Source organism: Muntiacus reevesi, chromosome 1 (assembly GCF_963930625.1).
Source record: "Muntiacus reevesi chromosome 1, mMunRee1.1, whole genome shotgun sequence".
In the NCBI taxonomy this organism is placed as follows: domain Eukaryota; kingdom Metazoa; phylum Chordata; class Mammalia; order Artiodactyla; family Cervidae; genus Muntiacus; species Muntiacus reevesi.
This window is the reverse complement of record NC_089249.1, coordinates 46,141,142-46,166,105: the sequence shown is the minus strand read 5'-3', so window position 1 is coordinate 46,166,105 and position 24,964 is coordinate 46,141,142. Positions and strand designations below refer to the sequence as shown.

General features: G+C 38.4%; 1 protein-coding gene across 1 annotated transcript in view; it reads right to left on the bottom strand.

Annotated features, from left to right (window-relative positions):
* The window catches only part of LOC136168399 (antigen WC1.1-like), a 112,113-nt gene that overhangs the window by 28,201 nt on the left and 58,948 nt on the right, over positions 1-24,964 (bottom strand). The window contains exon 8 of the mRNA XM_065935850.1: positions 5,802-6,116. Coding sequence (XP_065791922.1) covers positions 5,802-6,116 — 315 coding nt within the window. The remainder of the gene's footprint in view (positions 1-5,801; positions 6,117-24,964) is intronic.

The window sequence follows — 24,964 nt, the reverse complement described above, 5'->3', positions numbered from 1 at the left end:
AAAACATAGCTTTGACTATATGAGCCTTTGTCACAAAGTAATGTCTCTGCTTTTTAATATGCTGTCGAAGTTTGTCATAACTTTTCTTCCAAGGAACAAGCAGCTTTTAATTTCATGACTGCAGCCACTGTCCACAGTGATTTTGGAGCCCAAGAAAATAAAGTCTGTCACTGTTTTCATTTTATCCTCATCACTTTGCCATGAAGTTATGGGAGTGAATGCCATGATACTAATGGGTTTTTTTTTTTTATTTTTTTTTAGTAGTTGGCTTTTTCACGCTTCTCTTTCACTTTCATCAAGAGGCTCTCCTCTGTTCCTCTTCACTTTCTCCCATTAAGGTGATGTCATATGCATATCTGAGGTTATTGATATTGTTATATTAATTCTATGAGAATAAAAATTTAGAAAGTACAAGAAAGAAGCATTTCTTGTATTCTGTTTTATATACCCTGAAACATGTGAAATATTCAAAATATATGCTGAATAATCAATAAAGTCTTATACATATCAGGATAGAGACTTCTGAGATATAGTATATCTTTTTTATTTCTTCTTGATTTTAAAATTTACAAGGAAAAATAAGTGTGTGAGGATTCCGAGAAAACTATTAAATAGAAGGCTAATGTGAGTAAAGATATTAAATATAATAAAGGTGTATCCTTGCCTAGTCTTTTGCTGTGTACACATCCTGTGTCTTTAGGCACATGTAGCATCCTTCACACCACACCCACCCCTCAGTGCTATTCAGAGAACCTCACAGTTGCCTTCATCAGCTCCCATTGCCATTCTCCTTCCCCCCAAGTACTATAAAACATTTTCCACCTTCTTCAAACTTTTATTTGTACACTTACTCCAAGTAAGCTCCAAAAGGAATTCTGTTATATCATTGAAGTTATCAAGTATAAACTATATAATCTCTTATCATAAAACACAGAAATTCAAGTTTTATTACCTCCACCTTTGACTTGTCAGCACATGGCTAAGTGTTCTTACAAAGACTCATTTATACAGACATTTTATTTTATTTTATTTTACTTTACTTTAGACGTGGCAATCCACTTTAATTAACTTTTTTAATTTTTTTTATTAGTTGGAGGCTAATTACTTCACAACATTTCAGTGGGTTTTGTCATACATTGACATGAATCAGCCATAGAGTTACACGTATTCCCCATCCTGATCCCCCCTCCCACCTCACTCTCCACCCGACTCCTCTGGGTCCTCCCAGTGCACCAGGCCCGAGCACTTATCTCATGCATCCCACCTGGGCTGGTGATCTGCTTCACCATAGATAATATACATGCTGTTCTTTCGAAACATCCCACCCTCACCTGTTCCCAAAGAGTCCAAAAGTCTGTTCTGTACTTCTGTGTCTCTTTTTCGGTTTTGCATATAGGGTTATCATTACCATCTTTCTAAATTCCATATATATGTGTTAGTATACTGTAATGTTCTTTATCTTTCTGGCTTACTTCACTCTGTATAATGGGCTCCAGTTTCATCCATCTCATTAGAACTGATTCAAATGAATTCTTTTTAACGGCTCAGTAATATTCCATGGTGTATATGTACCACAGCTTCCTTATCCATTCATCTGCTGATGGGCATCTAGGCTGCTTCCATGTCCTGGCTATTATAAACAGTGCTGCAATGAACATTGGGGTGCACGTGTCTCTTTCAGATCTGGTTTCCTCAGTGTGTATGCCCAGGAGTGGGATTGTTGGGTCATATGGCAGTTCTATTTCCAGTTTTTTAAGAAATCTCCACACTGTTTTCCATAGTGACTGTACTAGTTTGCATTCCCACCAACAGTGTAAGAGGGTTCCCTTTTCTCCACACCCTCTCCAGCATTTATTGCTTGTAGACTTTTGGATAGCAGCCATACTGACTGGCGTGTAATGGTAACTCATTGTGGTTTTGATTTGCAATTCTCTAATAATGAGTGATGTTGAGCATCTTTTCATGTGTTTGTTAGCCATCTGTATGTCTTCTTTGGAGAAATGTCTGTTTAGTTCTTTGGCCCATTTTTTCATTGGGTCATTTATTTTTCTGGAATTGAGTTTCAGGAGTTGCTTGTATATTTTTGAGATTAATCCTTTGTCTCTTGCTTCATTTGCTATTATTTTCTCCCAATCTGAGGGCTGTCTTTTCACCTTACTTATAGTTTCCTTTGTAGTGCGGAAGCTTTTAAGTTTCATTAGGTCCCATTTGTTTAGTTTTGCTTTTATTTCCAATATTCTGGGAGGTGGGTCATAGAGGATCTTGCCGAGATTTATGTCGGAGAGTGTTTTGCCTCTGTTCTCCTCAAGGAGTTTTATAGTTTCTGGTCTTACATTTAGATCTTTAATCCATTTTGAGCTTATTATTGTGTATGGTGTTAGAAAGTGTTCTAGTTTCATTCTTTTACAAGTGGTTGACCAGTTTTCCCAGCACCACTTGTTAAAGAGGTTGTCTTTTTTCCATTGTATATCCTTGCCTCCTTTGTCGAAAATAAGGTATCCATAGGTTCGTGGACTTATCTCTGGACTTTCTATTCTGTTCCATTTATCTATATTCCTGTCTTTGCGCCAGTACCATACTCTCTTGATGACTGTGGCTTTGTAGTAGAGTCTGAAGTCAGGCAGGTTGATTCCTCCAGTTCCATTCTTCTTTCTCAAGATTACTTTGGCTATTCGTGGTTTTTTGTATTTCCATACAAATTGTGAAATTATTTGTTCTAGTTCTGTGAAAAATACCGTTGGTAGCTTGACAGGGATTGCCTTGATTCTATAGATTGCTTTGGGTAGAATAGCCATTTTGACAATATTGATTCTTCCAATCCATCAACACGGTATGTTTCTCCATCTGTTTGTGTCCTCTTTGATTTCTTTAATCAGTGTTTTATAGTTTTCTATGTATAGGTCTTTTGTTTCTTTAGGTAGATATACTCCTAAGTATTTTATTCTTTTTGTTGCAGTGGTGAATGGTATTGTTTCCTTATTGTCTCTTTCTGTTTTCTCATTGTTAGTATATAGGAATGCAAGGGATTTCTCTGTGTTAATTTTATATCCTGCAACTTTACTATATTCATTGATTAGCTCTAGTAATTTTCTGGTAGAGTCTTTAGAGTTTTCTATGTAGAGGATCATGTCATCTGCAAACAGCGAGAGTTTCATTTCTTCTTTTTCTATCTTGATTCCTTTTACTTCTTTTTCTGCTCTGATTGCTGTGGCCAAAACTTCCAACACTATGTTCAGTAGTACTGGTGAGAGTGGGCACCCTTGTTTTGTTCCTGATTTCAGGGGAAATGCTTTCAATTTTTCACCATTGAGGGTGATGCTTGCTGTGGGTTTGTCATATATAGCTTTTATTATGTTGAGGTATGTTCCTTCTAGTCCTGCTTTCTGGAGAGTTTTAATCATAAATGAGTGTTGAACCTTGTCAAAGGCTTTCTCTGCATCTATTGAGATAATCATATGGTTTTTATCTTTCAATTTGTTAATGTGGTGTATTACATTGATTGATTTGCGGATATTAAAGAATCCTTGCATTCCTGGGATAAAGCCCACTTGGTCATGGTGTATGATTTTTTTAATATGTTGTTGGATTCTGTTTGCTAGAATTTTGTTAAGGATTTTTGCATCTATGTTCATCAGTGATATTGGCCTTTAGTTTTCTCTTTTTGTGGCATCTTTGTCTGGTTTTGGAATTAGGGTGATGGTGGCCTCATAGAATGAGTTTGGAAGTTTACCTTCTTCTGCAATTTTCTGGAAGAGTTTGAGTAAGATAGGTGTTAGCTCTTCTCTAAATTTTTGGTAGAATTCAGCTATGAAGCCATCTGGTCCTGGGCTTTTGTTTGCTGGAAGATTTCTGATTACAGTTTCGATTTCCTTGCTTGTGATGGGTCTGTTAAGATCTTCTATTTCTTCCTGGTTCAGTTTTGGAAAGTTATACTTTCCTAAGAATTTGTCCATTTCATCCAAGTTGTCCATTTTGTTGGCATAGAGCTGCTGGTAGTAGTCTCTTATGATCCTTTGTATTTCAGTGTTGTCTGTTGTGATCTCTCCATTTTCATTTCTAATTTTGGTAATTTGGTTCTTCTCTCTTTGCTTCTTAATGAGTCTTGCTAATGCTTTGTCAATTTTGTTTATTTTTTCAACAAACCAGCTTTTAGCTTTGTTGATTTCTGCTATGGTCTCTTTAGTTTCTTTTGCATTTATTTCTGCCCTAATTTTTAAGATTTCTTTCCTTCTGCTAACCCTGGGGTTCTTCATTTCTTCCTTCTCTAATTGCTTTAGGTGTAGAGTTAGGTTATTTATTTGGCTTTTTTCTTGTTTCTTGATGTGCGCCTGTAATGCTATGAACCTTCCCCTTAGCACTGCTTTTACAGTGTCCCATAGGTTTTGGGTTGTTGTATTTTCATTTTCATTCATTTCTATACATATTTTGATTTCTTTTTTGATTTCTTCTATGATTTGTTGGTTATTGAGAAGCGTGTTATTTAGCCTCCATATGTTGGAATTTTTAACAAATTTTTTCCCTGTAATTGAGATCTAATCTTACTGCACTGTGGCCAGAAAAGATGACTGGAATGATTTCAATTTTCCTGAATTTTCCAAGACCAGATTTATGGCCCAGGATGTGATCTATTCTGGAGAAGGTTCTGTGTGCGCTTGAGAAAAAGGTGAAGTTGATTGTTTTGGGGTGAAATGTCCTATAGATATCAATTAGGTCTAGCTGGTCTATTGTGTCATTTAAGGTTTGTGTTTCCTTATTAATTTTCTGTTTAGTTGATCTATCCATAGTTGTGAGTGGGGTATTAAAGTCTCCCACTATTATTGTGTTTTTGCTAATTTCCTCTTTCATACTCCTTAGCGTTTGCCGTACATATTGCGGTGCTCCTATGTTGGGTGCATATATAGTCATAATTGTTATATCTTCTTCTTGGATTGACCCTTTGAACATTATGTTGTGTCCTTCTTTGTCTCTTTTCACATCCTTTATTTGAACGTCTATTTTTTCTGATATGAGTATTGCATCTCCTGCTTTCTTTTGGTCTCCGTTTGCGTGAAATATTTTTTTCCAGCCCTTCACTTTTAGTCTATACAGACATTTTAAAGGAAAAATTGGAGAGAGAGACTTTTCTAGTAACAATGGAAGAATATATGACTCAGAGCATTTCATCAACAGTTCTCTACCATCAAATAACTATGAACATTTATGTCTAAATTTGCAAAGGAAACTTGAAATCTGGCACAAATCCATAAGAATCTCTGATCTGTTAAATGATATCTTCTGTAGGGACACCCTCTAGATATGTAAATGATGTCCTCCTACAGTAAGAGTAGCCTCCACTCATACTAACCTAGTGCACAATAATTTCTCACACTGCTTGTATGGAAACAACTCCACCCAGGAAAGTATATCCTCATTTTTGTCCCTGCCTCTCGTGGCCTTCCTGTGGAAAGAGAGTGTGTATGTGGCTGTTAGCAAATGTTTCACTCTTAGAAAAAGTGAATTATGAACAAAAATATAAGGATATTTTTTAATTGGGAGAATAAATAAAGCTATTTTAGTGTCAGGTAAGACCACTAGAGAAGAAAAGAATAGCAGAGGAAAAAAAAAAGAAAGAAAAGAATAGCAGAGACTTGTAAGAGGAAAGTATATGAAGCTCATAACTCACATTTACAGTGCACTCAGGGAGGATGGGTAGTTGTTTCAGTCCTCTCTAGCCCACCCGTCTCATATTTTCCCTCTGATCAGACACCAGCTTTCTTGGAACTTTCCATTCTCCCAGCTGGTGGGCAATGAACTGACCATACCTGAGCAGATGACTCCTGCATCCTCTTTATGATCACAGTAGTACTTCGCCAAGCCCTGGGAAGGGCAGTTCCACACGTGAGATTCCTTTCCTGTGCACCTCACGTTGTCCAGCCAAATGGGCCCTGATCCCGCCCCAAAGGAGGAAGAGACAGTGGCATCGAGGGCTTCTCCACAGCCCAGCTGTCTGCACACCACGCGGGCATCGTCCAGGTCCCAGCCGTCATCACAGATGGTGCCCCAGGAGCCCTGGACAAGGATCTCCACTCTCCCGGCACAGGAACCGCCCCCGTCCACCAGGCGGAGCTGTCTGCGGGCTAAGGAGAGAGAAATGGGACAATGGGGCATTTACTTGGAGAATGAGAAGGGTCTTCTGTCCTGTGGGACCCTCACCTGAGCAGTAGGGGGCGCTCTCCTCTGAGGCTGCAGACTCTGCTGATTCTGACGTAGAGTCATTGCACTAGGGCAGCAGCGGGGTCTGGTTTCTTACAGCAGTGGTAAGAGAATTAATAAGGTTGAAAAGTAGGAGGAAAAAACCAAACAGGAAATATTAAGGCGAAAACACCCTAGAGAGTAGTCTGAGACAGAAGGTGTTACAAGGTCATATCAGAGTTAACATTCTGATCTGTAGAGTTATGTACACCATCTGGGAAAGATTTACAGGAAATGTTGGTCTCTCTTCCCAGAGCAGTTAAATGAGTTCAGAGTCACAGGGATGAGCTGGCAGCTGGATGGATTCCTTACAAACCACACAAACTTTGATGCCATTGACCTAAGAGTTAAAAGGGTTGATTAAAGGGAGGGGAGTCAGAACTGGCCTCATCAGATGCCTCAGAGAGTAATCATGACTCATCTACCGTTAGAATCTTTCCCCTTGGTACAGTCATTCAGACCTGAAAAACAAATTGATTCTAAGATGTCTTGGTTTACCCCAAAATATATAACTTTTAGTTCTAAGCTTCAGACTTCAGATCTGGATATTTAGCTTCAAAAATGTGATCTTTTTGAGTGGATTGAACAATTTGCATGAGAAATGATGTCAAGTAACATTGTCTGACATTGGCCAGATTCCACTGGGAATCAGAGAATGCTGCTTCATCTTCCCCAAACATACAATCCGTCCTTGGACTTTGTGTCAAGAATCTCTGTTATTCATATTTTGGAGTTATATGATCTTGAGGGGGAAATAGTGTGTACGTGTACTTAGTCGCTTCAGTCATGTCCAACTCTTGAAGACCCTATGAACTGTAACCTGCCAGGCTCCTCTGTCCATAGGATTCTCCAGGCAAGAATACAGGACTGGTTTGCCTTACCCTCCTCCAGGGGATCATCCTGACCCAGCGATCTAACCAGTGTCTCCTGCATTGCAGGTTCTTTGCCACTGAGCCACTGGTGAAGCCCTTCTGGTTCTACCACCGAGCAGGAATAAGTTATATTCTGCTCTGAAAGCCCTTGAACAAATAACATTAACAGACTCACTGTATTCTTCTCTCCTTTTATACATAAAAGTGACATAAAGAAAGGTTACATAATGTCTATCAGTGCCGCACTTTGAGTAACTATGAAGTAGAGAATTAAACCTAAAATTTTCCACTTCCAGGGAGAATGGAGGAGTTCATAGCAGGCCAATGTGTCTTGCTGGTTCTTGCTGGATACAACTTCAAAAGCTGGAAAATGTTTTTTAAGAAACAGTAAATGTATTCGACATTTGTTAACACAACATGGACTAAATATGCTAAAATTCTAAAGAGTGGAGATTATTTCAATGTTAGTCCAAGATCTATAGCTTCTTTTCCTCTGTGGGAAATTGCCAATTCATTGCATAATTTAATGATTCAGAATCTGGGCTTGGGCAAGCAGAAGACTACTGTTGTGACAGGAAGTCAGCATAATTTGGGAGTTACCTGGTGCTGAGTGACAAAATTAGAGTCTTGAGAGCCTCTCTCACACAGCCTGCTTTCTCCTCAAATATCTGCCCAGTATATAAGCTGTGAAGGGCAGGAAGCTAGAGAACTATATTAAAAGATTTGGAAAGCAGAGTCTTTTTCATTATTTTGGGTACTGAGCTACCAAAGAATCTAGGCTCTGAACTGAAATCTCTGAAAGCCCATGTCATAGGGAGAGATAAAACAGAGGTGTGCTGAGTGCTACCGAAACTGCAACCCACACTTGTTACAGCTCGGTTTTAGGTTATATTTAGATGTTTGAGTAACATATACCCTTCCCCCTACCTGTCTAGCAAAACAAAGGGTAAATCTTTTCAGGTGTTAGAAAATGTATTGGGAGTAGCTTACTTTTTCATATATAATTTATAGCACTCAATAAAAAATAGCATGACATTTGACAAGCTAACATGACAAATGATCAAAGTGAAAAAAGAAAATAAGGAGGAGCCAAGATGGTGGAGGAGTAGGACGGGGAGATCACTTTCTCTCCTACAAATTCATCAAAAGAATAACTGAACACAGAGCAAACTTCACAAAACAACTTCTGATCGCTAGCTGAGGTCATCAGGCGCCCAGAAAAGCAGCCCATTGTCTTCGAAAGGAGGTAGGACAAAATATAAAAGGTAAAAAGTGACACAAAAGAGCTAAGGACGGAGATCCGTCCTAGGAAGGGAGTCTTAATAAGGGATGTTTCCAGACACCGGGAAACCCTCGAACTGGCAGGCCTGGGGGAAGTGTTTGAATCTCGGAGAGCAACCTGACTGGGAGAGAAACAATAAATAAAACCCACAGATTACAAGCGTAAAAGCAACTCCCAGCAGAAAAGTACCCCAGACACCCGCATCCACCACCAGCAAGTGGGGGCGGAACGGAGAGAAGCAGGCGGCATTGCTTGGGGCAGGGTGTGGACCTGAATGCCCTGAGGACAATCGGAGGGAGCTTTTGTGAGTTGCCAACTTGAACTGTGGGACAGCAAAAGAGAGAGAGAAAATTAACCGACCCGAACACACTGCCGGCCATTCACAGAACAAAGGGACCGAGATTCTGGATGGTCGACATCCGCTGGGAGGGTCGCGGCGAGACACAGGGCGCAGGCACCATACCGGCGCGGGCGGGGACTGGGGCTGGGGACGCGGAGGGCAGAAGGCACACGCACCGGACTGGTGCCAGCGGAAACTGAGACTGGGACCGCGGAAGGGAGTGGGCGCGCCGCACCTGGGGTGAGTGCTACCGCCAAGCCCCTGGCTGCCTGGACCACTCTGACAGGGAAGGCACAAAGAGCAGGTACAGCTTTTTGCTCCGCACTTTTGTGGAACACCCGAGGGCTGGAACCACGCGCAGCGCGGGGCGCGCTCCATATAGAGCGGCCGGGAGCCTGAGCAGCGCCAGCCCCTCCCTGCAGTGCGACGGAACTATCTACCTAAATAAGAGTCCACCTCCACCCGCCTGTGTCAGGGCAGAAATGAGGCCCTGAAGAGACCGGCAAACAGAAGCCAAATAAACAAAGGGAACTTCTTCAGAAGGGACCGGTGCAACAGATTAAAATCCCTGTAGGTAACACCGACTACACAGGAAGGGGCCTGTAGATATCAAGAAGTGTAGCTGGAACGAGTAGCTATCTGAAACTGAGCCAAACCCACACTGACCACAACAACTCCAGAGAAATTCCTAGATATATATTTGCTTTTTTTTTTTTTTAAGGAAAAAAAAATTTTTTTTATTTTTTCTTTTTTATTTTTTCGCTTTTATTTTCCTTCAAAATTCCCTATTACTCCCCCATTACTCCTTAACTTTCATTTTCATAGATTTTTACGATTTTTTTAATTAGGGAAAATTTTTTTCTTTTTTTTTCTCTTTTTTCTTCTTTTTTTCCTTTTTCTCTTCTATTTTCTATTTTTCTTTTTCTCTTATTTCTTTTAAAGTTCTCTAGTACTCCTCTACTACTCCTTAATTTTCATTTTCATTACACTATAACCTTACAAAAAAAAAAAAAAAAAAGAGAGAGAAGCCCTATTTTTAAACCGAACTTCATATATATTTCTAAAATTTTTTTGTGTGTTTTGGTTTTTGTTTCTCATATAGTATTTTTAAGAGTCTAACCTCTACTCTAGATTTTTAATTTTTGCTTTTCAGTATATGATATACTGTGAACATTTAAGAATCCAATATTCAGTTCCCATTTTTATTCAGGAGTGTGTTGATTATTCTCTCCCAATCTTGACTCTCTGTTTTCTACCTCAGAACACCTCTATTTCCTCCTTTCCCCTTCTTTTCCCAATCCAATCCTGTGAATCTTTGTGGGTGTCTGGGCTACGGAGAACACTCTAGGAACAGACAACTGCGTAGATCTGTCTCTTTCCTCTTGAGTCCCCCTTTTTCCCCTCATGCTCATCTCTATCTCCCTCCTCCCTCTCCTCTTCTTCATGTAACTCGGTGAACCTCTCTGGGTGTCCCTAACGGGGGAGAATCTTTTTGCCATTAACCTGGAAGTTTTATTATCAGTGCTGTATACTTGGAGAAGTCCTGAGACTACTGGAAGAATAAAACTGAAATCCAGAGGCAAGAGGCTTAAGCCCAAAACCTGAGAACACCAGAAAACTCCTGACAATATGGAACTTTAAGTAAAAAGAGACCGTCCAAAAGCCTCCATACCTACACTGAAACCAACCACCACCCAAGAGCCAATAAGTTTTAGAGCAAATCATACCATGCAAATTCTCCAGCAACTCAGGAACATAGCCCTGAATGTCAACATACAGACTGCCCAAGGTCACACCTAACACATAGACCCATCTCAAAACTCATTACTGGGCACTCCATTGCTCTCCAAAGAGAAGAAATCAAGTTCCATGCACCAGAACACCGACGCAAGCTTCCCTAACCAGGAAACCTTTCAAGCCAATTGTCCAACCCCACCCACTGGGTAAAACCTCCACAATAAAAAGGAACAACAGACCACCAGAATACAGAAAGCCCACTCCAGACACAGCAATCTAAACAAGATGAAAAGGCAGAGAAATACCCAACAGGTAAAGAAACATGAAAAGTGCCCACCAAGTCAAACAAAAGAGGAGGAGATAGCGAATCTACCTGAAAAAGAATTTAGAATAATGATAATAAAAATGATCCAAAATCTTGAAAACAAAATGGAGTTACAGATAAATAGCCTGGAGACAAGGATTGAAAAGATGCAAGAAATGTTTAATAAAGACGTGGAAGAAATAAAAGAGAGTCAATTAAAAATGAATAATGCAATGAATGAGATAAAAAACACTCTGGAGGGAACCAAGAGTAGAATAACGGAGACAGAAGATAGGATAAGTGAGGTAGAAGATAAAATGGTGGAAATAAATGAAGCAGAGAGGAAAAAAGAAAAAAGAATCAAAAGAAATGAGGACAACCTCAGGGACCACTGGGACAATGTGAAATGCCCCAACATTCGAATCATAGGAGTCCAAGAAGAAGACAAAAACAAAGGCCATGAGAAAATACTCGAGGAGATAATAGCTGAAAACTTCCCTAAAATGGGGAAGGAAATAGTTACACAGGTCCAAGAAACCCAGAGAGTCCTAAACAGGATAAACCCAAGGGGAAACACCCCAAGACACATATTAATCAAATTAACAAAGATCAAACACAAACAACAAATACTAAAAGCAGCAAGGGAGAAACAACAGATAACACACAAAGGGATTCCCATAAGGATAACAGCTGATCTATCAATAGAAACGCTCCAGGCCAGAAGGAAATGGCAGGACATACTGAAAGTAATGAAAGAGAATAACCTACAACCTAGATTACTGTATCCAGCAAGGATCTCATTCAGATACGAAGGAGAATTCAAAAGCTTTACAGACAAGCAAAAGCTGAGAGAATTCAGCACCACCAAACCAGCTCTTCAACAAATGCTAAAGGATCTTCACTAGACAGGAAATGCAGAAAGGTTGTATAAACGTGAACCCAAAACAACAAAGTAAATGGCAACGGGACCACACTTATCAATAATTACCTTAAATGTGAATGGGTTGAATGCAACAACCAAAAGACAAAGATTGGCTGAATGGATACAAAAACAAGACCCCTATATATGCTGTCTACAAGAGACCCACCTCAAAACACGAGACACATACAGACTACAAGTGAAGTGGAAAAAAATATTTCACGCAAACGGAGACCAAAAGAAAGCAGAAGTCGCAAAACTCATATCAGATAAAATCGACTTTCAAATAAAGGATGTGAAAAGAGACAAAGAAGGATACTACACAATGATCAAAGGATCAATCCAAGAAGAAGATATAACAATTATGACTATATATGCACCCAACATAGGAGCACCGCAATATGTACGGCAAACGCTAAGGAGTATGAAAGAGGAAATTAGCAAAAACACAATAATAGTGGGAGACTTTAATACCCCACTCACAACTATGGATAGATCAACTAAACAGAAAATTAATAAGGAAACACAAACCTTAAATGACACAATGGACCAGGTAGACCTAATTGATATCTATGGGACATTTCACCCCAAAACAATCAACTTCACCTTTTTCTCAAGTGCACACGGAACCTTCTCCAGAATAGATCACATCCTGGGCCATAAATCTGGTCTTGGAAAATTCAGGAAAATTGAAATCATTCCAGTCATCTTTTCTGACCACAGTGCAGTAAGATTAGATCTCAATTACAGGGAAAAAATTGTTAAAAATTCCAACATATGGAGGCTAAATAACACGCTTCTCAATAACCAACAAATCATAGAAGAAATCAAAAAAGAAATCAAAATATGTATAGAAATGAGTGAAAATGAAAACACAACAACCCAAAACCTATGGGACACTGTAAAAGCAGTGCTAAGGGGAAGGTTCATAGCATTACAGGCTTACGTCAAAAAACAAGAAAAAAGCCAAATAAATAACCTAACTCTACACCTAAAGCAATTAGAGAAGGAAGAAATGAAGAACCCCAGGGTTAGCAGAAGGAAAGAAATCTTTAAAATTAGGGCAGAAATAAATGCAAAAGAAACTAAAGAGACCATAGCAAAAATCAACAAAGACAAAAGCTGGTTTGTTGAAAAAATAAACAAAATTGACAAAGCATTAGCAAGACTCATTAAGAAACAAAGAGAGAAGAACCAAATTAACAAAATTAGAAATGAAAAGGGTGAGATCACAACAGACAACACTGAAATACAAAGGATCATAAGAAACTACTACCAGCAGCTCTATGCCAATAAAATGGACAACTTGGATGAAATGGACAAATTCTTAGAAAAGTATAACTTTCCAAAACTGAACCAGGAAGAAACAGAAGATCTTAACAGACTCATCGCAAGCAAGGAAATCGAAACTGTAATCAGAAATCTTCCAGCAAACAAAAGCCCAGGACCAGATGGCTTCACAGCTGAATTCTACCAAAAATTTAGAGAAGAGCTAACACCTATCTTACTCAACCTCTTCCAGAAAATTGCAGAAGAAGGTAAACTTCCAAACTCCTTCTATGAGGCCACCATCACCCTAATTCCAAAACCAGACAAAGATGCCACAAAAAGAGAAAACTAAAGGCCAATATCACTGATGAACATAGATGCAAAAATCCTTAACAAAATTCTAGCAAACAGAATCCAACAACATATTAAAAAAATCATACACCATGACCAAGTGGGCTTTATCCCAGGAATGCAAGGATTCTTTAATATCCACAAATCAATCAATGTAATACACCACATTAACAAATTGAAAGATAAAAACCATATGATTATCTCAATAGATGCAGAGAAAGCCTTTGACAAGGTTCAACACTCATTTATGATTAAAACTCTCCAGAAAGCAGGACTAGAAGGACCATACCTCAACATAATAAAAGCTATATATGACAAACCCACAGCAAGCATCACCCTCAATGGTGAAAAATTGAAAGCATTTCCCCTGAAATGAGGAACAAGACAAGGGTGCCCACTCTCACCAGTACTACTGAACATAGTGTTGGAAGTTTTGGCCACAGCAATCAGAGCAGAAAAAGAAGTAAAAGGAATCCAGATAGGAAAACAAAAAGTGAAACTCTCGCTGTTAGCAGATGACATGATCCTCTACGTAGAAAACCCTAAAGACTCTACCAGAAAATTACTAGAGCTAATCAATGAATATAGTAAAGTTGCAGGATATAAAATTAACACACAGAAATCCCTTGCATTCCTATATACTAACAATGAAAAAAACAGAAAGAGAAATTAAGGAAACAATACCATTCACCATTGCAACAAAAAGAATAAAATACTTAGGAATACATCTACCTAAAGAAACAAAAGACCTATACATAGAAAACTATAAAACACTGATGAAAGAAATCAAAGAGGACACAAACAGATGGAGAAACATACCGTGTTCATGGATTGGAAGAATCAATATTGTCAAAATGGCTATTCTACCCAAAGCAATCTATAGATTCAATGCAATCCCTATCAAGCTACCAACGGTATTTTTCACAGAACTAGAACACATAATTTCACAATTTGTATGGAAATACAAAAAACCTCGAATAGCCAAAGTAATCTTGAGAAAGAAGAATGGAACTGGAGGAATCAACCTCCCTGACTTCAGACTCTACTACAAAGCCACAGTCATCAAGAGAGTATTGTACTGACACAAAGACAGGAATATAGATCAATGGAACAGAATAGAAAGCCCAGAGATAAGTCCACGAACCTATGGATACCTTATCTTTGACAAAGGAGGCAAGGATATACAATGGAAAAAAGACAACCCCTTTAACAAGTGGTGCTGGGAAAACTGGTCAACCACTTGTAAAAGAATGAAACTAGAACACTTTCTAACACCATACACAAAAATAAGCTCAAAATGGATTAAAGATCTAAATGTAAGACCAGAAACTATAAAACTCCTAGAGGAGAACAGAGGCAAAACACTCTCCGACATAAATCTCAGCAAGATCCTCTATGACCCACCTCCCAGAATATTGGAAATAAAAGTAAAACTAAACAAATTGGACCTAATGAACCTTAAAATCTTCTGCACTACAAAGGAAACTATAAGTAAGGTGAAAAGACAGCCCTCAGATTGGGAGAAAATAATAGCAAATGAAGCAAGAGACAAAGGATTAATCTCAAAAATATACAAGCAACTCCTGCAGCTCAATTCCAGAAAAATAAATGACCCAATCAAAAAATGGGCCAAAGAACTAAACAGACATTTCTCCAAAGAAGACATACAGGTGGCTAACAAACACATGAAAAGATGCTCAACATCACTCATTATTAGAGAAATGCAAATCAAAACCACAATGAGGTACCATTACACGCCAGTCAGGATGGCTGCTATCCAAAAGTCTACAAGCAATAAATGCTGGAGAGGGTGTGGAGAAAAGGGAACCCTCTTACACTGTTGGTGGGAATGCAAACTAGTACAGCCACTATGGAAAACAATGTGGAGATTTCTTAAAAAACTGGAAATAGAACTGCCATATGACCCAGCAATCCCACTTCTGGGCATACACACTAAGGATACCACATCTGAAAGAGACACGTGCACCCCAATGTTCATTGCAGCACTGTTTATAATAGCCAGGACATGGAAGCAACCTAGATGTCCATCAGCAGATGAATGGATAAGGAAGCTGTGGTACATATACACCATGGAATATTACTGAGCCGTTAAAAAGAATTCATTTGAATCAGTTCTAATGAGATGGATGAAACTGGAGCCCATTATACAGAGTGAAGTAAGCCAGAAAGATAAAGAACACTACAGCATGCTAACACATATATATGGAATTTAGAAAGATGGTAACAATAACCCTATATGTAAAACAGAAAAAGAGACACAGAAGTACAGAACAGACTTTTGAACTCTGTGGGAGAAGGTGAGGGTGGGGTGTTTCGAAAGAACAGCATGTATATTATCTATGGTGAAGCAGATCACCAGCCCAGGTAGGATGCATGAGACAATTGCTCGGGCCTGGTGCACTGGGAGGACCCAGAGGAGTCGGGTGGAGAGGGAGGTGGGAGGGGGGATTGGGATGGGGAATAAGTGTAACTCTATGGCTGATTCATGTCAATGCATGACAAAACCCACTGAAATGTTGTGAAGTAATTAGCCTCCAACTAATAAAAAAAAATTTTTTTTAAAAAAAAAGAAAATAAGAAAATGCAAAGATACACATGATAGAAATTTGGACTTGGCAGATAAGGATTTTAACTATGATCAATGTATTTAGGGGAAAAGAGAGGAGAGAATAAACAGATAAAAAGATGAAAAAATTACCAAATAATCATTAGTAAGTAAAAATATCAAAGGAACCATTGCCAACTTTAAAAAGTGAATGAATAAGTTAAATGAATTTTAGACAGAACTCGGAATATAGCAACTTAGAGGAGTCCTAATGTGTTCCCTGGTGGCTCAGATGGTAAAAGTGTCTGCCTACAATGCAGGAGACCCATGTTCGATCCTTGAATCAGGAAAATCCCCTGGAGAAGGAACTTGCAATCCAATGCAGTAATCTTGCCTGGAAAATCCCATGGACGTAGAGGCCTGGTAGGCTACAATCCATGTGGTTGCAAAGAGTCAGACACAACTGAACCACTTCACTTTCACCTCTTTCAGAGCAGTCCTAAAGATGAGAGATGAGAAACAGAAGAAAGAGGAAGAGGAGAGGGAAAAGAGATCTAGAGACAGAGAGAGAGAGCTATGGAAGCAATATTTGAAGATATAATGATAGAAAATTTTTTTAAAAAATAAATGGAAGAGTATGAAATACCCCACTGTTAGTAAAACTGCTGAAAATCAAAAGGAAAGAGGAAAATCTGAAATAATAGCAGATTTATTTAATACTAAAGGAAGAAAAACAGAGAGAGAAAAAGGAACATAAAGCAGGTGGATTAATTAAGAAAACAGAAAGATAAATTAAGGGGAAAATTCCATTCACCAATGCAATGAAAAGAATAAAATACTTAGGAATAAATCTACCTAAAGAAACAAAAGACCTCTATATAGAAAACTGTAAGACACTGATGAAAGAAATCAAAGATGACACAAATAGATGGAGAAATATACCATGTTCATCAATCAGAAGAATCAATATAGTGAAAATGAGTATTTGACCTAAAGCAATCTATATATTCAATGCAATCCTTATCAAGCTACCAATGGTTTTGGTAGAACAGCTAATTTCACAATGTATATGGAAATACAAAAAACCTTGAATAGCAAAAGCAATCTAGAGAAAGAAGAATGGAACTGGAGGAATCAACCTGCCTGATTTTAGACTATACCACAAAGCTATGGACAGAGGTTCATGACACTGTACAGGAGACAGGGATCAAGACCCTCCCCAAGAAAAAGAAATGGAAAAAAGCAAAAACGGTTGTCTGAGAAGGCCTTTTGAATAGCTGTGAAAAGAAAAGAAGTGAAAAACAAAGGAGAAAAGGAAAAATATATCCATTAGAATGTGGCGTTCAACGAACAGCAAGGAGAGATAAGAAAGTCTTCCTTGGTGATCAATGTAAAGAAATAGAGGAATACAATAAAATGAGAGATACTAGAGATCTCGTCAAGAAAATTATAGATACCAAGGGAAAATTTCAGGCAAAGATGGGTTCAATAAAGGACAGAAATGGTATGGACCTAACAGAAGCAGAAGATATAAAGAAGAGGTGGCAAGAATATACAGAAGAATGGTACAAAAAAGATCACGGCCCATATAATCATGATGGTGTGCTCACTCACTTAGATCCAGACATCCTGGAATGTGAAGTCAAGTGGGCCTTAGGAGGCATCACTATGAACAAAGGTAGTAGAGGTGATAGAACTCCAGTTGAGGTATTTCAAATCCTAAAAGATGATCCTGTGAAAGTGCTGCACTGAATTTGTCAGCAAATTTGGAAAACTCAGTAGTGGCCACAGGACTGGAAAAGGTCAGTTTTCATCCCAACCCCTAAGAAAGGCAATCCCAAAGAATGCTCAAACTACCACACATTTGCACTCATCTCACACGCTAGTAAAGTAATGCCCAAAATTCTCCAAGCCAGCTTCAACAGTACATGGACCATGAAATTTCAGATGTTCAAGCAGGTTTTAGAAAGGTAGAGGAACCAGAGATCAAATTGCCAACATTCGCTGGATTATTGAAAGAGCACAAGAGTTCCAGAAAAATATTTATTTCTGCTCTGTTGACTATGCCAAAGCCTTTGACTGTGTGGATCACAATAAACTGTGGAAAATTCTTCAAGAGTTGAGAATATCAGACCACCTGACGTGTCTCTTGAGAAATCTGTATGCAGGTCAGGAAGCAACAGTTAGAACTGGACATGGAACAGCAGGCTGATTCCAAATAGGAAAAGGAATGTGTCAAGGCTGTATATTGTCACCCTGTTTATTTAACTTATATGCAGAGCACATCATGAGAAACGCTGGGCTGGATGAAACACAAGATGGAATCCAGATTGCCAGGAGAAATATCAGTAACCTCAGATATGCAGAAGACACCGCCCTTATGACAGAAAGTGAAGAACTAGAGAGCCTCTTGATGAAAGTGAAAGAGGAGAGTGAAAAAGTTGGCTTAAAATTCAACATTCATAAAACTAAGATCATGGCATCTGGTCCCATCATTTCATAGCAAATAGACAGGGAAACAGTGGAAATAGTGGCTGACTTTATTTTGGGGGGCTCCAAAATCACTGCAGGTGATGATTGAAGCCATGAAATTAAAAGACGCTTACCCCTTGGAAGGAAAGTTATGACCAATATAGATAGCATATTAAAAACCAGAGACATTACTTTGTCAACAAAGGTCCATCTAGTCAAGGCTATGTTTTTTCCAATATCATATATGGATGTGAGAGTTGGAATATAAAGAAAGTTGATTGCAGAAAACTGATGCTTTTGAATTGTGGTGTTGGAGGAGAAGACTCTTGAGAGTCCCTTTGGCTGCAAGGAGATCCAACCAGTCCATCCTAAAGGAGATCAGTCCTGGGTGTTCATTGGAAGGACTGATATTGAAGCCGATCCTCCGATACTTTGGCCACCTGATTCAAAGAACTGACTCATTTGAAAATACCCTGATGCTGGGAAAGATTGAGGGCAGGAGGAGAAGGGGACGACAGAGGATAAGATGGTTGGATGGTATCACTGACGCAATGGACATGAGTTTGAGTAAACTCCGGGAGTTGGTCATGGACAGGGAGGCCTGGCATGCTGCAGTTCATGGTGTTGGAAAGAGTCAGACATGACTGAGCGACTGAACTGAACTGAACAAAGGTACAGTCATCAACACAGTATGGTACTGGCATAAAGACAGAAATATAGATCAATGGAACAAAATAGAAAGCCCATAGATAAATCCATGCAGCTATGGGCACCATATCTTTGATAAAGGAGACAAGAATATACAATGGAGGAAAGACAATCTCTTTAACAAGTGGTACTGGGAAAACTGGTCAGCCATCTGTAAAAGAATGAAACTAGAACACTTTCTAGCACCGTACACAAAAATAAATTCATGATGGGTTAAAAATCTAAATGTAAGACCAGAAACTATAAAACTCCTAGAGGAAAACATAGGCATAAAACACTCTCTGACATAAATCACAGCAGGAGCCTCTATGACCCACCTCCCTGAGTAATGGAAATAAAAGGAAAAGTAAACTAATGGGGCCTAATTAAACTTAAAAGCTTTTGCACAACAAAGGAAATGATAAGCAAGGTGAAAAAACAGCCTTCAGAATGGGAGAAAATAATAGCAAATGAAGTAACAGACAGAGAATTAATCTCAAAAATATACAAGTAGCTCATTCAGCTTAATACCAGAAAGATAAACGATCCAATCAAAAAATGGGCCAAGGAACTAAACAGACATTTCTCTTAAGAAGACATAAAGATGGCTGACAAACACATGAAAAGATGCTCAACGTCACTCATTATCAGAGAAATGCAAATCAAAACCACAATGAGGTACCATCTCACATCAGTCAGGATGGCTGCTATCCAAAAGTCTACAAACAATAAATGCTGGAGAAGGTGCGGAGAAAAGGGAACCCTCTTACCCTGTTGGTGGGAATGCAAACAAGTACAGCCACTATGGAGAACAGTGTGGAGATTCCTTAAAAAACTGGAAATAGAACTGCCATACCACCCAGCAATCCCACTTCTGGGCATACACACTGAGGAAACCAGAAACGAAAGAGACACATGTACCCCAATGTTCATCACAGCACTGTTTATAATAGCCAGGACTTGGAAGTAACCTAGATGTCCATCAGCAGATGAATGGATAAGAAAGCTGTGTTACATATACACTATGGAATATAATTCAGCCATTAAAATGAATGCACTTGAATCAGTTCTAATCAGGTGGATGCAACTGGAGCCTATTATACAGAGTGAAGTAAGTCAGACAGAAAAACAGCAATACAGTATATTAGCGCATATATATGGAACTTAGAAAGATGGTAACAATGACCCTATATGCAAGACAGCAAAAGAGACACAGATGTAAGGAACAGACTTTTGGACACTGTGGGAGAAGTTGAGGGTCAGATGATTTAAGAGAATTGCATTGAAACATGTATATTACTGTATGTGAAATAGATCACCAGTCCAAGTTTGATGCATGAAACAGGGCGCTCAAAGCTGGTGCACTGGGAGAACCCTGAGGGAGGGGTTGGGGAGGGAGATGGGAGGGGGTTCAGGATGGGGACACATGTACACCCATGCCTGATTCTTGTCCGTGTATGGCAAAAACCACAACAATATTGTAAAGTAATTAGCCTCCACTTAAAATAAATAAATAAAATTTTAAAGCAAATGGTAGATACCAACGCATCAATATCAGTAATTGCATTTACAGTAAATAGATTAAGATGAAACAAAACTGACATAGATGTTCCCTGCATAATGCTCACTTATATTATGAAAGCAAAGAAAGGTTGAAAGTAAAATGATAGAAACTACGTACTAACTGTAAGAAAACTGGAGTAGCTATACCAATGTCCCAGAAAGTAGACTGTAAGCCAAGATATACTAATTGAATTAAAGAGGGAATTTTCATGATTATAATGAGATGCACCCTTAATAAAGATATTATAGGCAACAAAATTCAAGAAAGGTAACAGAACATAGCTTTGAAATATGCTTGACAGATTGAAAAGAAGAAATAGACAAAATCTCAATCAAAATTTGGGATTATTACTGTATTTTTTCAGTAGCATACAGAGCAAACATACAAAAAACAAAGAATATAGTAGATGTAGAACAACATAATCAGCACATTTAACTAAATAACACATGGAGCAATGCACCCAACAGTGCAAGAGTTCACATTACTGTAATACACTAGGAACATTTACCCAAATGACCAGGTAATAGGACAAAATCTTTCACTCTTTGAACTCATACAGAGTATTTACTCTGAATACAGTGGAACAGAGTTAAGAATTAATAAGAAAATATTGTTAGCCATCCCTATTTGGGGAAATTCAGCAACACTATTCCAATAAAAAAAACTCCTGAATCTGGGAATAAATTTAAAATTCAAAAAATATTGTGAAATAATGATAATAAATATTGATAATAATGATAACAATCACAAAACAATGGTATGGTAATAAATTCTTCTAATGAAATCCAAGTAGTGCCTAAGGGATATTTATACTCCAGATTTAGAGAAGAGGAAAGACTGAAAGTGATAAAAATGTAAGCTTCCAATTAAGAAACTAGGAGATGAGAAAGTCTAAAGGATGTAGAATGTTGGGGTTAGTTTAAAAAGGAACAAAAATTACTGGAAAAGAAGGTAAGCATAAGATAGAAAACAGAGAAGAAAGTCCTTTAAACATGGCTCATTGAAAATTGACAAACACTGAGCAATACTTAAGAAGAGCAGAGAGAAAATGAAGTTAACAATTCCAAGAATGAAAAGAGACATCACTATGAATCATACAGATTTTTTGGTCATAGTTTTTGTGCTGTTGTTTGTTTCATTTTTGGCTGTGCTGTGGCTCGTAATTCCCAGGTCAGGGATTGAACCTGGACCCATGACAGTGAAAGCCCAGAGATTTAACCCTGGGATTGCATAGTTTTATTAATACAATTTATACATTTAACATGGATAAGTACACAGAAAGTGCCAATTTCTCCACAACCTTACCAACACTTCAGTGTCTTAAAAAAAACAAAACAAACAAACAACAACAAAAAAAAGTCACTCTGACATGCTGCTGCTGCTAAGTCGCTTTGGTCATGTCCATCTCTGTGTGACCCCATAGGCAGCAGCCCACCAGGCTCCCCCGTCCCTGGAATTCTCCAGGCAAGAATACTGCAGTGGGTGCCATTTCCTTCTCTAATGCATGCTAAGTTGCTTCAGTCATGTGTGACTCTGTGTGGCCCCATAGACAGCAGCCCACCAGGCTCCACTGTCCACGGGATTCTCTAGGCAAGAATACTGGAGTGGGTTGCCATTTCCTTCCCCACATTCTGACATGTATGAGATGATATCTCTTTGTGGTTTTGATTTACATTTCCCTGATGAGTGACAATGTCAAGCATTTTTTCATATACCCATTGGCCATCTGTATGTCTTTAGAGAAATGTCTGTTCAAGCCCTTGATCAATTTTTTAATTGAGTTGTTAGGTTTTGGGGTTTTTTCTTGAGTTGCAGGAGTTCTTAATTTTTTGGAAATTAAAACCTTATATAATTTGTGCTAGCTTGCTTTTTCACTCTGTTGATGTTTCCTTTGGTTTGTGGAAGCTTCTCAGTTTGATATATTCCCAGTTGTCTATTTTTGCTTTGTTGCCTGTACTTTTGATATCATTTCCATGAAATCATGAAACAATGTGTTCTTATTTTGTGGTGGGGCTAAGACATCACATATCTAAAATGCAATTCTTATTTGGTGATGATGTTACACCATCACACATAGTAAAATTAATTCAGATAAATAAATAAATACAAAATAAAGTTTTGAATATTATTTAGTGAAACTGCAAAATTATTTGTAGAAAATAAAACTTAATTCAATGTTGTTTTGAGATGAAGAGTGGCATTTGAAACATTGCATTAAAGACAGAAGTAAAAAAGGTAAAACATTATAGATTTGACCACATAACCCCCCATACACATACACAACCTTAAAAATATATGCAAAAACTGGGGGAAATATTTACAAAAATAAGTAAGAAAAACAAGAAGTGTTGTTTATTTATAGAGAGTTCTTATAAATGAATAAGAAGTTTTAAAACATTCTAGAGAAAAAATATTGATATGTAAGATATCTTAAAACAGTAATATAGGAAAGAAGATAACTTTTGTATATAGTGTTTATGTGGATAAAAAAATGATGAATGCTCTTATGTCAAGACTATGAAGAAAATAATACTCTTTTTAAAAAATTATTTATTTGGTTGTGCTGGGTCTCAGTTGCAGCACGCAAATTCTTACTTGTGGGATCTAGTTGTCTGACCAGGGTTAGAACCCAGGTCCTCTGTACTGGGAGCACAAATCTTAGCTGGACCACCAAGGAAGTCCCCAAAATAATACTCTTTTAATTCCATTAATATTGCTGAGAATATTGAAAACCACTGTGCTGGACAATTAGGCAATACATATAGATAGACGCCTTTAAATTGGCTATCTTGAGGAAAAAAATAATGGCTTTTCTATTAAGACAATGTAGATGTTCATAAGAACTTTATCACAGCATCGTATTTGAAAATAATAATGTACAACAAATGGGATTAGATAAATAAGTTATGATTCAGTGACATGGAATGATTGAAATACTGGCAACCATATAAATGGCATAGAAGATATTTTAATGAACAAAAAGAAATTTAAAATATATTATTTTGGAAGTGGAAATAAAATGGTGTTGGAAGAAAAGCTATGACCAACCTAGACAGCATATTAAAAAGCAGAGACATTTCTTTGCCAACAAAGTCCATCTAGTCAAGGCTATGGTTTTTCCAGTAGTCATATGTGGATATGAGAGTTGGACTATAAAGAAAACTGAGCACTGAAGAATTGATGCTTTTGAACTGTAGTGTTGGAGAAGACTCTTGAGAGTCCCTTGGACTGCACGGAGATCCAACCAGTCCTTTCTAAAGGAAATCAGTCCTGACTATTCATTGGAAGGACTGACGCTGAAGCTGAACCTCCAATACTTTGGCCACTTGATGCGAAGAACTGACTCATTTGAAAAGACCCTCATGCTGGGAAAGATTGAAGGCGGGAGGAGAAGTGGATAACAGAGGGTGAGATGGTTGGATGGCATCACTGACTCTATGGACATGAGTTTGAGTAAGCTGCGGGAGCTGGTAATGGACAGGGAAGCTTGGCGTGCTGCAGCCCATGGGGTCGCAAAGATTCAGACACGACTGAGCGACTGAACTGAACTGAATATCCAGTCGTGTGTGTGTGTGTGTGTGTGTGTGTGTGTGTGTGTGTGTGTGTGTGTGTAGGGACTGAGATTTAATGCAGAGATTGTGTTCAGAAAGAATGTAAAGGGAACTGGTATATCCTGCCTTGTACTTTAGAGACAAGTGAAAGTTCAGAAAATATTTAATGCTCTTTGGAAAGATCATACCAAAGTTGAAATTGACAAGAATATGGGGGCAAACTCATGTGAACTGAGTTTCTTAGTATGTGAATATGTGCTTTAATAATATGATCCTACAGAGCATTCTCTCTGAGGAAACATGCTTGTTTGAGTGAACTGTGATTTCTCCTTAGCCTAATGAGAAATTTCTTCATTGTGCTCATAGCTGGAGAGGCCAAAACGGAATTAGAGAGCCAATTTTATATTTCACTCAGAGAGTCTACCTCTATTCTTAACAGCCTGCAAAGCCTGAAAAAATGACAACCACCATTATAATATGTCCCAAACCCAAGGAACTGGAAGTTTTGTTTTGGAGGTTTTTTAAGAATTTTTTTTTATGTGGATCTATTACAATATTCCTGTTGTTACGTTCAGGGTTTTGTTTGTTTGTTTGTTTGTTTTGGCTGTAAGTTATATGAGATCTTAACTCCCCAACTGGGGATTGAACCTGCACCCCTTGCATTGGAAGACGAAATCTTAACCCCTGGGAAGATGAAATCTTAACACCAGGGAAGTCCCCAACTAGAAGTTGAAAGAAATATAACAAGGGAGTGAAGAGCAGAACTTCTTGCTCCTTTGGGGAGGAGTGGAGCTTCCCAAAGAAGAAAGAGAATTCTGA